At 39.2% G+C, this 13,085-nt stretch overlaps 1 protein-coding gene across 1 annotated transcript; it reads right to left on the minus strand.

Annotated features, from left to right (window-relative positions):
* Positions 1-1,309: 1,309 nt before the first annotated feature.
* cyth2 (cytohesin 2) lies at positions 1,310-13,011 on the minus strand. The gene is made up of 12 exons (XM_010788530.1): positions 12,840-13,011; positions 10,016-10,166; positions 8,769-8,835; positions 8,565-8,683; positions 8,401-8,481; positions 8,102-8,214; positions 7,171-7,319; positions 6,948-7,059; positions 6,243-6,319; positions 5,442-5,513; positions 5,023-5,177; positions 1,310-4,546 (listed from the first exon to the last, which is right to left on the minus strand). The coding sequence occupies exons 1-12, from the start codon at positions 12,904-12,906 to the stop codon at positions 4,459-4,461; spliced, it is 1,251 nt and encodes a 416-aa protein (XP_010786832.1). The 5' UTR covers positions 12,907-13,011; the 3' UTR covers positions 1,310-4,458.
* Positions 13,012-13,085: the final 74 nt, after the last annotated feature.

Consider the following 13,085-nt stretch of genomic DNA (forward strand, 5'->3'; position numbering starts at 1 on the left):
TCTATTCTCTCTACCCAATAACTTCGGATGTAAGAAGAGAGACATGGACGTCGCGGAGGACTGAAGGTAGTGAAACAGAGAGAGAGAGAAAGAGAGCAGAGCGGAAGGACAGAGAAGGAATGGTTATCGACTTGAAGCTGACATGCATCAGAAAAGTAATATAGACTTAGTCACATTTTCTTTGTTATGTTACAATATAGAGGTAGACAAAATGAGTTTACGCTTCACTTTCTTTTCGTAATTGTTGCAAACAATTTTCCCATAGGAAGTCCTGAACCTACTTATATTAATTGAAATCGACAGATTCGATCAAAAAGTTCGTTGGATTCTGGGGTTTCTTTATCGGATATCGACGTTATATTCAATCACAGTACAACAGGCCTGCAGGGTGACGATTGCATCTCGCAAGTCTGTCCTCAGACTGACCAGTACTACCTAAGGACACTTGTCTTTGTGTTCGTCGGGCGAACCTGAGCCTAGAGATCTATGGGGTAGTGAGGAGGAGACTTGAGTCTAGAGAATCTATAAGAGTAGGAGCGGAAGCGAGAGGCCATGTTCAGGCCCGACGGACCGAATACCGATTTTTCCTAGAGCGACTTATATATATATATATATAATCTTAATTTACAATAGGCATAACTGTAAAACAACATACTGTACATCTATTGCAGTTATGATGTCATAATAACATACAATTGTATAAAATAAAAAGAATGCAAACAAACAAGTGAAATTAACTAAATTGCTGAATTGCTTTTAATTCACTGGCAGGAGCGACAAGTGAGGAGGAGCAAAAAGTGAACAACGAGGGAGAGATTGAACAAAGAGAAAGAGTAGAGGACAGAGAGAGTAATGAACAGGGAAGAGAGGGTGCAGGTTATGGAAAGAAGAGAGACATGGAAAATGAATGTTGACAATGTTTTGTGATCATTTTAGCCTCTTCTGCATGTCCAGATCATTAATAGTAACAATCAGCTGATGTTTATGTATTACACTTTCAAAAATAATTTATGCTGACATTATCAGCCCACTGACATGGTTTGAAATCAATATATTATCCAATGTGTGACCCCTCACAGGACTTAAAAAGCACCTAACTAGATCATGAAAATCCCAAAAATCTCGGGGGGTGTCCCCTGAACCCCCCTAACATATTTGGACCTCGGTATTTAGGAAATCCTGGATACGGCCCTGACCGTATGCTATACAAGATCATGCAGGGTTCATAAATAAAGTTGACCTAGCAGATTAAATATAAAGACAAACCCCTCGCCCCCCCATTTCAAAAAAATAAAACAGCAATACATCATCTTGGTTTACCTTTTATTTTTACACAGTAGTTTATTCGTACCAATGAATCATGGTTTTCCTTTTGCTACATTTACAGATGATCTATCCATCTTCAACTTAACAGTAAATAAAAATAAATAATACAAAATAAACATTTTCTGAAGAGGCCCAGTTTCAGTCTGATCATTTCAGTGTTCATTTGTAATGTTTAAATAAACATTTGTTGTACCAACTGTTTTTTTTGGCAACTTTGCACTTCAAGAATACCCAGAAGGTCGAGGCCTACAGATAGTCTGTGTGTTTTGTTAGCACACAAACATGGAGGATTAAAGTTAGGCCTTTGTCAGTTTCATAAAGTAGGAGAGTAAAGGCAACTCAATATCTGTTATTTGAAGAACCAATCACCAGCTGTGTCTTTAAAACAAAGTCTTCATGTTGTCATCACAAAGAAAAAGCTTCAAATAATGTAATTTCTACAGTTAATGGTTCGTCCTTCAGCATATTGCAGTGTGAGATCACCAGTAGAGGGTGCTACAGAGTATTGGAGTGTTGTCAGTCAAAGTAACAGCATTTTCTCCAAAATGCCAAAATTGATAAAGTGCAGTAGACAAATATTTTCACTACCTTCTAAAAATTGCCAATTCAATAAACAACTAGCAATACGTTTATGAACTGGATGTCAAGCAAATCTATCACTGGACACAAATCTAAACTTGTTACCGATTCATTACATCTGAATATCTTTACTATTATATAATGAATCAACGCTTTGTTAGTGTTCCTTGTTTTGTTGCCTCTTCATTTTAATTACTGTTGTATGATGGAAATGTCAGCTTGTGAGAAGCCCCCGCACACTTCAAGTGGTCTCTGGGCAGCCATTGAGTCAAAAACTGGACTTTAGTTTTTGAGACTCTTTGCTGCTTGTGCTTCAGTCTGGTTTACTCTAAAATAAATAAACCAGACTTCTAAACATCTCTTTAACACCATCTCATTCAGAAAAGAATCTACGATAAGACCAATAGCTATATGCTTAAATCAACCTCAATATTAAAAGCTATTTATCGGTATTAACAGGGAACACTAACACTTTTCAAATCAGTGCACTAGCATGATCAGCGATGCATCAGTACCTACTCTGACGGTTCAGTTTATCAACATGCAGTCCTACAGTAGCTCGTACAAAAATCAGATTTGAACAAAAGATAAAGAATAAATTAAATCATTTCTATGTGTATAACAAATATGCTAACATCTATTTACAAAAAGTATACATTGTAATGAGCTGCCTTTGTGACTTCATGAAACGCACTATAGCGGACAGTCCAGGCTCTAACAGTTAAAATGTCTTGCAGAGTTATTACTTGTTGTGAGAGAGATGTCCGTGTTCATCTTGTAGTGTTGAGCAGGAAAGAAATATGGGTGGCATGCTAGAACATTACATCTGAGAGGACGTGATGATCATTGCTCAGTAAAGTGTTATTAAGGATTTGTAAACTTATTGTAAGTTGCTTTGGATAAAAACGTCAGCTCAATGTAATATAAACAAGCCTACAGCTATTGCTGAAGCATGTAAAGAAACATGCCAAACAACACATCTTGTCTTAGTGAGCTGAAACAAAAAGCTATCTGGAAGGAGAGAAATTGCTTTCTCCATTAATACTGAAAGTAAAGCAACCTTTCTGCCCTGTAATTGAAAATCAACAGTAACTTGGCAAACAGTCATGAACAGTGACATTTTCCTCACATAAGGGTTACAGTATGTAGGGTTTAGACGGTAGTTATGCGTGTCAAAGCCATTTAGAGTAGTATAGGAAGCAATGGGCACATCTCAGTGATCTGAAATCTTTTTGCTGCGTTGACTTAAACAGATTCTTCTCTTTCTATCGTCAAAGGTCCAGTGTGTAGGATTTATTGGTATCTAGCGTTCACATTCTTTACGTTTTTGCTTCCTTGGCAGCAATAATTCACACTTGTTAGCTTTTTCTTGAGCCAGATAATGAGTATGACCCTCCATTACTGTTCTCAAAACTTCTTAATACATCAAATGTTTGGCCAGCACCAACAACCTCGTCTTCCTAATCTCCATCTTTTCAACGCTGTGCCTCAAAATTCCAGCTGAAAAACACAATGCCCCCCTCTAGAGCTGGCAGAAACGGCACCGTGTGTAGATATGACGCGCTCATTATAAGCTAACGATTTCATGATAAGTGATGATTATACACTAAAGAAAACCTAAAAGGTGAATAATATATTCCACTTCTCTTAATAGATCCACCACAAATCCTACATACCTGTCCTTTAACTAAAAAAACATTTGTAGTATTTGAATTCACATTTTTCTGGGGTGCACACAACCGAGGAAGGCCATTTCTCATTTAGGCAGTGTCATCATAAATGTGAAAGAACACTCCACGGGAACTGAAGCGGCTTGCTACTCTGAAAAAGACCGTATTCACACTAATGCAGATGTCAGAAACATAGAAGGCTTTGTGTCACCATTGTATTTTCATAGAGTATTCTTAAAGGCCAGAGCCCATAGAGAGAAATATTAAACCTCTTCTGCACAAAGGCTGCTTCAGTCAGAGGCTGGACATAGTTCTGATGAACAGCTGTCAGTTTTTCTTAAAGTTTTGTTTGTGATTTACAAGGCAGTTAGGAGGAAATGGAGGAAAAAAGATTTCCAAAAAATAATCAGGATGCCCTAAATCTCAACAATCATAGCCTTTTTAAATCCTTCGTGGTCCCTGCATTTTGGAAAACAGGAAAGACTTGTTTCTGAAATCACCAACATTAGTCTGAATATGGTCTAAGCCCAGTGCACAGATCACTTAGATGCTGAACGAGAGGGAGGTGGTGAGAAGACGGGACGGACGATGTGCTCTGGTTGTAGTGTGTCAGTGTGTGTATACCAGCAGTAGTGTAAGAAAGGGGTTAACAAGAGGCAGCCACGGCGGGGAGCGCTTCACTCTGAAGGAGGTGTTCAAGAGTCTGGTAGACGGGGTACCAAGGAGTCCTCTTATCAGGGAGAGGATGTGTTCGAGGACGGTGGAACGAGGAGCAACTAAACTTATGGACAGGTAGTGAGGAGCAGGGAAGAGAATGTGTGTTTCCTGTTGGAAGGAGGATGAGAAGGAGAGAGGAAGATAGCTAGAGAATGAGTTGAATACTCTACGGTTGTTCCTCCTTCTTCTTCAGTGATATACGTTTCTTCCTCGCAGCGAGCATTTCGTAGAAGGGATCAACACTGACAGCAGATCTGTAGGAACAAACAAACAACAAAGAAACACTATTGAGTCGAGTGGATTATCAAAATACAATTACATCAAATTACTTTGGCATAAACTAAATTGGGCGCCTCACCTTGTGCTTCACTTTAAATGAGTTGCTCTGATGTCCTTAGAGGACAATAAAGGCCTAAAGTGACATTACAAATATATATGGATGAATTGCTAGTTTTAAAAACAACAACAAATAAACCTCAAGTATTTTCTGTATACCAAATACTTGGGGTATTTTTTGCTCAAATCTGAGACATGTCCGCGATTAGTAACAACATTGATTGATCTCTTGGGGAAACCTGAAAAACGACACGTTGGAAGCCAGAGCTCTACGTCGAAAGGCAGATTTTAAAATTGTGGTTTTAATGGGTTTAAATGAAAAGATTTGTTAAACTTTCTCACTAGTCTACTGCTACCCAAACTTTTCCAATAATGATATTCTGCATTTCCATACTTGATGCTGTGGATCCATTCGTCCTTCTCCTCCGGTGCGGGGGCGGAGATACGGTACACATTGTGGTTTCCTTCCACTACCCTCCCATCAGCCTCCGTCTTGCACGCCTTAATCAGCTGCCCACGGTTGTTGGGGATGTACAGCTCAAAGCAGTTCTTTTTGTAAAAAAATGAAAGAATATTAAATACGTAGATAAACAGTTACAGTTTGTTGTGAAATCAACAGTTATGAAACTATGTGATAACAACATTTGCCTAGACCAGGGGTTCCCAAAATGGGGGTCGCGAGATGATTACAAAATAAAAATAGAAGAAAAAATAAAAAACAGGGGGTCACCAGTCTCTGGCACTGTTATTTTGGGGGTCGCGGGCTGAAAAGTTTGGGAACCCCTGGCCTAGACTGCAATCATTCAAACTTACAGGCTTCCTTGGGTCTTCTACCTCCCGGATGCTAAGGTTTTCCAAAGGAATGATACCTCGCGGCTCCTTATCCTGTTAGGGAAACACACAATAACAGCAGATTATTGGCAAAAGAGTTACAACATTAAAATGCCTGTAATGTGTATTTTTCTGCATTAACAGTTGCATTTATTTCCGATGCCTGTTGTTTCACTAAGAAAGTCAATAAATGTACAGCCGACATAACAAATGAATGCATGCATCTGCCTTGTGATTTGTATCTTTTTCTTAGAAGCAGAACTTAAAACCAGCCTTTCAGTAAGTGACAAATGGTGTATTCATTGTTTGAATTGTAGTTTTAGCAAGGTGGTATCCGGAGCTACACTGGAGTCCTCCCGGTGTTTTGGAAAGCAGGTCTTTGAAATGTGGCCTCATGTGACCAGTCTGACTCGTCTCTTTTGTTGCGATTATGAATGTGGAACCAAACCAGTTTGTCTTCTGGGGATTACCACAGTCGTGCATTTAATCCTTGAGTTCAGTAACCTAACCCCATTTTAGATACATTACATTATTGCCAATGGGAATACCCAATTTTACCCGTAGGCCTTAAATAACCTTTAAAAAACAATCACATTTTCCAGAAGCCTTGCAACTGTAGCCACTATCAGATTATATTGCAAGATAAGACAACAATGCAACTGATCCTGTTGCTTTTTTCCCCTCAGAAAACTCCACGCAAATACAGCAGCAACATCCTGTACGACCTGCACCAGATACATCTGCAAGGAGTGGCAGACTCCCTCGAGTGTTGCACCGACTTACTGTGGTGTATTCAAAGTAATAAAGGCAGTTGTCTGTGAGAATGAACCATCGTCGCTTCCAGGTTTTCACGCGTCCCCCTGAAACACAAAAACATGCTCATTGTGATCACGAGTGGGAAGAAGATTTCCTTCATGGGGGAAAAGTTGAATTGGGACTAATCTACTATTTCTAATGTCTTACAGCTAACTACGTGGCTAACGTTTTCAAACTACAACAACTGTCCGTACATACCTCCTGAGAAAACAAGCAGCGGCAGTAGAGGGTGGAAATCGCAGGGAAGAAGCAGAGACAAAAAGGGACCGGAGGATTTAGAGACAGAGGACAAATAGAGAAAGAGAGACGGACGGGGACGAGGAAGAGAAAGAGATTTTATTAGTGACAGAGTTCACAGGACCCGCCATGCAAAAGAAAACATCCGATTTTTAGAATGCCATGACGCAGGAAAGTGAGTCTCCTGTTCACCATCATGAGATAAGGCAGAGAGCAGCAACCCTTAGAGACGGGAGGGTGTGTCATCAGAGCACAAAACCTCAAGAGAGAACAAAGTACACTGCATACGGGACATAGCACTGTCTCTTCACAATGGAAATACTTCTGATATCTGTAACACTGATACAATCAATTTGTTCAATTGTACAGGATCAGGGTTAAAAGGCAACATGAAATAAAGTAGTCCACAACAAAGCCTCCCTGGCATCGTCTCACCGAGTTTGAGAAGCCAGCCCTCTCTGTCCGGGTTGAAGAAGGTGTGCGTCAGGTCGTTGCCGTCGTCCTCTGGGATTTTGAAGGGCTCATTTTTAATGCTATCATAGAGATTCTGGAACAACACACAGGATAAAAGTAAAGTAAGCTCACTTCAATCTCTTCAATGTGTTCATTTTGTTGTAACTTAGCCATTTCCCAAAACAAAATGTAGATCTCATGGTACCCTGAGCAGGTCCTCGGGGAGGTCTCCCCCCTCGTTGATGCCTCGGTTCATCGAGATGAAGCGGTCCAGTCCGGGTTTGTCCCTCACATTTGGGTTGTGGAGGCTTGTGTTCAGCATAATGATGGCAAATGACAGCACATAACATGTGTCTGCAAACAGGAGAAGAAAGAGAATAAGACTCTAGTTCCACACAAAACATTTGATTATTTACTACATTTTAAATGAATATTAGAGAGAAACAGGTTTGGGCTTTAGTGAATAGTTCAGAGTCTAAATAACTATTTGAATGCTTTTTTTGCATGTCTTCTTATTCTGCGTAATCCCTGTATTTCTGCACAATTGCAGGGTGGATTAGGCTTCACTAATATGGTATTATGCTATTTTTAGAAATAGATTCCAGTGGTGGCTATGTAGGATTCTTTTTTAATAAAGTCCAAGTTAAAATGTATTGAAAAGAGAAAGATGAAATCACTTTCAAAATGCACAAACTTCCCAATCCCAAAGGAGGCCTACTCCTGTATATCCTGGCATAAAAAGACACCAGACATTCAAAGCTACTCGATCAAACTCAACAAAAGCTTGGACTGATACCATTATGAGCCTTGCCATGTTTTTTTTCTTAAAAACAAAATGACAGGCATTGCTAAACCTCTTCTTAAACAATTAAAGGAAATCATAAAAGAAAACAAGATGTTTTTACTGAAAAGCGAGGTTTAGGAATTGGCAGACTGCAGGGTTTCATATGAGGACATTTCTGGTAAGGGGCTTGTTGTTTGTGTGAGTGCACGTCTTCTGGGCAGTGCCCTTCCTGTGACCCATCACAGGAAAATAGCACTTTCTTTAAAGTTGGCAGATACCAACCACACACAGAGAAGTCAACAATAGGTTGGTAGCAGATCATCTCAGAGGAAATGCAGAATAACCAGTTTACCGGTGCTCTGGAAGACGCCGGGGTTGCAGTGGCAGTATCTCTGAGCAAAGGCCTCCATCATTCTGTCAATCTTCTGGGCTTCACCGGGCAAACGGAAACTCCACAGGAACTGTCTGCAGAAACAGGTCCAGGTTTAGTTCAAGTCGGAGGGAACATATTTGGCATCAAGGCAGAGTTAATACCGCTCTCTCTTGCATCATTGTAACCCTTTCTAACCTTACTGTAAGTGACAATGAGAGTTTCCATTGTGCCAGGATTATTCAAGACATGTTGTCCCTGGTTCAAAACAGGAAGTTTACCTGAGTGCCTGGACGAGGTTGAGATCAGTGAACTCATGGAGGTCAACGAAAGCCTGAAGAACTTTGAGGTTGAAGTCGTCCCTGCAGAACAGAAAGAAAGATCACAGTTACAAATGAGTGTTACGTTAGGTAAGAAAGTCTAAAGATATTTCCAGGCCAAGCACCTTTCTCCCAGGTAATCTCCGATGGCAGTCTTGTTGAGGCCCTCTCCTTTGTAGAGGAACTGAGCGACGTCCTCCTGAGTGTGTCTGATCAGCTCGTTCTCCACCAGGAACACGATGCCCTGCAGCAGAGGGGAGAAGGGCCTGTCACCACACGCTAAAGACAGAGGGACGGCTGAGTCCACATGTGAAGTATGGAAGCTTTACCTTTTTGGGATCCATGTTGAATTTCTTCCTTCCCATCGCCACATGCCTGCTTTTCTGGAGAGTTTTACTGCAGAGAGCAGACATTTTGAATGTTAGAAAAAATAGCCTTTGCGGTGTTTACATCACATCTCCAACACAAATCACTAAAGATCACAATACTTACTTAACCCTAATACACTTAACATTAATACCATCATTTTTCTTCAAGCTGTTAATTGTCATTTCAACCTTTGATCTGAAATAACGTCCCTTTCTTTTAAAGTAAATTAAATATATATATTAAAACATAAGCTCTCACTGAATTTCTTTTACGTATACCTTCATATTGCTTACCTAAAATAACCACTCTTTACCAGACAATTTATTAAGAACTAATATCCATTAAGGACAAGACTATGATGTCAACTAATGATCAACAGCATTTGTAAGCGCAACAATATGGAGGCATTAAAAAAGATGAACACAGTTGAAAAGGTGATGAAAAAAGCATCAGGGACTGCAGTCAAATCTTTCATTTTGACACAGTAATAAAAGGTGGTAAGACTCCAGCTGAATAGGGTGATCTGAAGTGAATACAAATACCGCTGTTTGCTGGGCTTTGTTAGCTTTTAGGACAACTACAAATTAGAGATGTCCCGATCCGATCACGTGATCGGAGCCGATCACGTGATTTTCAAAAGATCGGAAGAAAAAAATCGGGGATCGGGATTTTCTTTTAATAAATACTTTTTTTAAATTTTGTATTCAATGTTACAAAACAAAAATGACCATGTTCAAGTCTTAAAGTCATCCTGAGGCCTTAGTTTTGGTTTCAAATTACACAACATCATGTATGTGTTGCTTCTTTGGGGCTTGTTTTCATAGACCTGGTTGCTTATTTCTCTCAAATCTGGCAACAGAGTGGGCAGCAGAGCTGAACTGATCCAATTTATTTATCCAATATCCAATTTAAATAAAAAAATAACCTTAAGGGACAACTTGAATGCTTTTTTTCTTTTTTTTCTCTTAATGCATTGCATAAAGATCGGATCGGGAAAAATCGGTATCGGCAAATTGTCAAAATCAAATGATTGGAATCGGATCGGGAGCATAAAAGGTGATCGGGACATCCCTACTACAAATACATAATTGTAAGTGATAATGTATTTGAGAATGTTGAATAAAAAAAACGCGCACATTCTGGCGATCAAGAAGCCAGCTCTTGTCATTTTGTCCTGTGCAAGAACTGAGCATCTTCTTCTTCCTACCTGCCCTCTGTGCTGGTCTCCAGTCCCTCCACCTCCATAATGGCCTCTCGTAGTTCCTCCCGGAGTCTCTGGATCTCCTGCAGCAGGACGCCCTTCCTCCTGCGGATGTCCTCCAGCTCAGAGCGCTCCTCTGGGCTGAGGTCTACTGGGACTGTAAGGGAAGAGAAGAAGAATGAGTCCATTACGGCTGAGGCAGAAATAACATTTTGTAACGGTACGCTAGAAATCTGACACAAAAAGGCAGATTGTGTCTTTATTAGTAATATAAAACGCCATGAAAAACAACTCTTTTGAGAATTGCATTGTTTCTCAATTTTGCTATGAAAGACTCAATCTATCATTATCTTACAATGGAGAGGATTGGGAGAAGCGTTTAGTTACAGTGACGTCTGTAGTTGGCAGTAAGAAGACACTCGGTGAAGACATGTACATTTGTTTTAACAATTATAACTTTTTATAATGGCAAACTTTGTTCGTACTAGTTTCCGACAGACAGGTTGAATAATAAAGCATTTATCCAACAGACTAATCTAACAGCCAACCCCAGCTCACTGCTTCAACATCCAGATGAGTTTAAAGACTGCCTAATCAAAATCACGGGAGATATATTTCTTTGCTCATCACTAGTGGTTTCAAGCGGAGCAATTAGTTTGAGTTGTATTTGGTGGGTGAAGAGATATACTCGTCTGATATTTCATCCAATTCCAAAACTAAATAAATATAATAAAGGTGAATGAATTGTCATTTGAGAGACTCATTACAAACCTTCTTTATTCCAACTACTTCAAGAGAAGGTAGTCAGTCACTTTGCAAAGTGTCAAGTGAGGAAGAGTGACATTTACACCGAATGCAGCTCCATCAATCATTTCATTACATTTAAGATGTAACATAGGTAAAACAGAAGTATAAAGCACATTTATGTTCTTGGCATCTACAAAGGCTGCAGCATACACATTATATTATGGTATTAAGCATGTACGTAGATAAAGGTTACAATCACATGGAAGGCTGGTTGATAGACTTCTTAATTATAAAGCATCCTTTCAATCATTAATAACCATTTAAAAGTTTGTTTCCCGTGGTTTCAAAGTCTACTTTACAGTCGAGTTACACAACTTTCTCAAAAGGTATTTACCAAAACGTGACTCTACCTGTCCTGTTCAGGTCAAGACCATAAACCACTAGGCTTTACCTCGACTTGACAAAACTAGACCAGACAATCCCAGAGAAGCTTACAACTCCTAACAGTTTCAGATTTGGAAAAGCTTGATTTTTATTGGTTAAAATGCAAATAAGGTAGATTTCACCGTTATTTTTAAACCAATATTACATTGAAACAAGTATCTTTTATTTTCCAATATTTGAACTGTGTAAGAAAAATACATTTTCTTTAATAACTTGGTTCAATGTGGTCAAGGTAAGAAAATAGCAGTGACATCTGCCTTTTTCATATATTCACTAAGAGCATAAATATGTAATAAATATGTCAGCCGGTTTCACGCAGAGTTAAAGCTTTACCTAATATGTCTAAAACGCTTTCACAACAGTAAGAGGAGCTCAGGAGCAGGTTTGTGGTGGAGTGGTGTTGTAAATCACCCTATGGCTTTTTCAATTATTGTCAACTTTTAAGTGTGGGAACTGGGAAGACTACATGTTAGAAACACATCAAATCTTAAGGCAATACAAATAAAAAAACAACAACAGTAGTCTCCAGATGATGAAAGCCATGAATAAATCATGTTGAATAAACAGCTCTCAGTAGACTGGAGTAACGCTAGGTGTACTTTATATACTGGCAACTGAACAGTGGTGGATAGTAACTAAGTACATTTACTAATGTATGATTTTGAGGTACTTTTACTTGTACTTTACATCAGTGTTTTCTGATTACGCTTCCTTATGCTTCTTCTTCTTCTAACACATTTTGGAAGCCACTATTTTTACTCCACTACATGTATTTGACAGCTTTAAATACGAGTTTTTCAGATTAAATGTATTAGCTAATACAAAATATAAATCATTTGTTAAATACACTTTAATAATAATAAATGATACGTTAAATATCATGCAGCAGTATATAAAGCTATTCTAATCATCCAACATTGACCAGCTGTGGTAGAGTGTAGACACATTAACGTGTAAAGTAATTTAATATATGATTCGGAAATGGGCCATTGAGCATCATTGTTGGTACTTCAAGTATATTTGAATACTAGTAATTTTACTTGAGTAAGATTTTGAATGCAGGACTTTTACTTTTATCAGAGTGTCTTCACAATGTGTATACATGTCCCACAACATATGGATTGATGGTGTGTGAAAAATGATGATTCGTGATCCCGCAAAGCCTCCATCAGCAGTGTGTTTAGTCTGAAACTAACAGCTGCTCTAAAACACCACCAACCACGCCCACAGTCTGCATCCACTGTGCTGTTTGATTCATACTCCACCAGACAGACAGGCTACTGGTTACAAAACCAGAACAATTGAAATGAGCAAACCTATCTTGCTTAACTCGAAGGTCTTAAATGTCCATCGAGGTTAGCTGAAACCTTAGCTCCGAGCACACAGAGACATTAATCAATATTTAGTTGGCGTCAGGCTAAGCTAATGCACCGCTGTGGCTCCTTTTACCCTGAATGTGGTTTAGGTGTTTACGCACACTTTATGGAAAAGACAGAACAGGCTATATGGTCAATATGGGTCATGTAAATGTTAAAAGGGTTGAGCACTGTCACACCTGAGCAAATACACCGAGCCAGTAGCTACAACTAGCCACAGCTAGCTAGCGACATGCAGATATCTCGTTAGAAAGCTCACTTACTGTAGTCCAGGTCATCCATTTTTGGTGCTTTGCTTTTAGGCATTAATAGTTCAGAGTCGACTGTCATTCAATCCAGAAATGTAAGGATATATAAGTAAATATATCCTAAAAACTAAGGTGGAAAAAATAGAAAACCCCTGATGTCGAAATGTTGGGCCGGAGACAAAGAAGGTGGCGACACCGGAAGCAATGTTCTACATCCGGTCAGTTGTTTTTCAATATAAAACTATACCTGTCACACAATCA

This window comes from Notothenia coriiceps, unplaced genomic scaffold (genome assembly GCF_000735185.1).
Source record: "Notothenia coriiceps isolate Sejong01 unplaced genomic scaffold, NC01 NC01_scaffold00031853, whole genome shotgun sequence".
Classification (NCBI taxonomy): Eukaryota; Metazoa; Chordata; class Actinopteri; order Perciformes; family Nototheniidae; genus Notothenia; species Notothenia coriiceps.

Coding starts and splice junctions, on each gene's coding strand:
- cyth2 (XM_010788530.1), bottom strand. CDS start 12,906: ATGACAGTCGACTCTGAACTATTAATGCCTAAAAGCAAAGCACCAAAA. Junction 8,482..8,564: donor GGAGATTACCTGGGAGAAAG/GTGCTTGGCCTG, acceptor TCTGTTCTGCAG/GGACGACTTCAACCTCAAAG. Junction 5,178..5,441: donor TAGAAGACCCAAGGAAGCCT/GTAAGTTTGAAT, acceptor TTTTACAAAAAG/AACTGCTTTGAGCTGTACAT.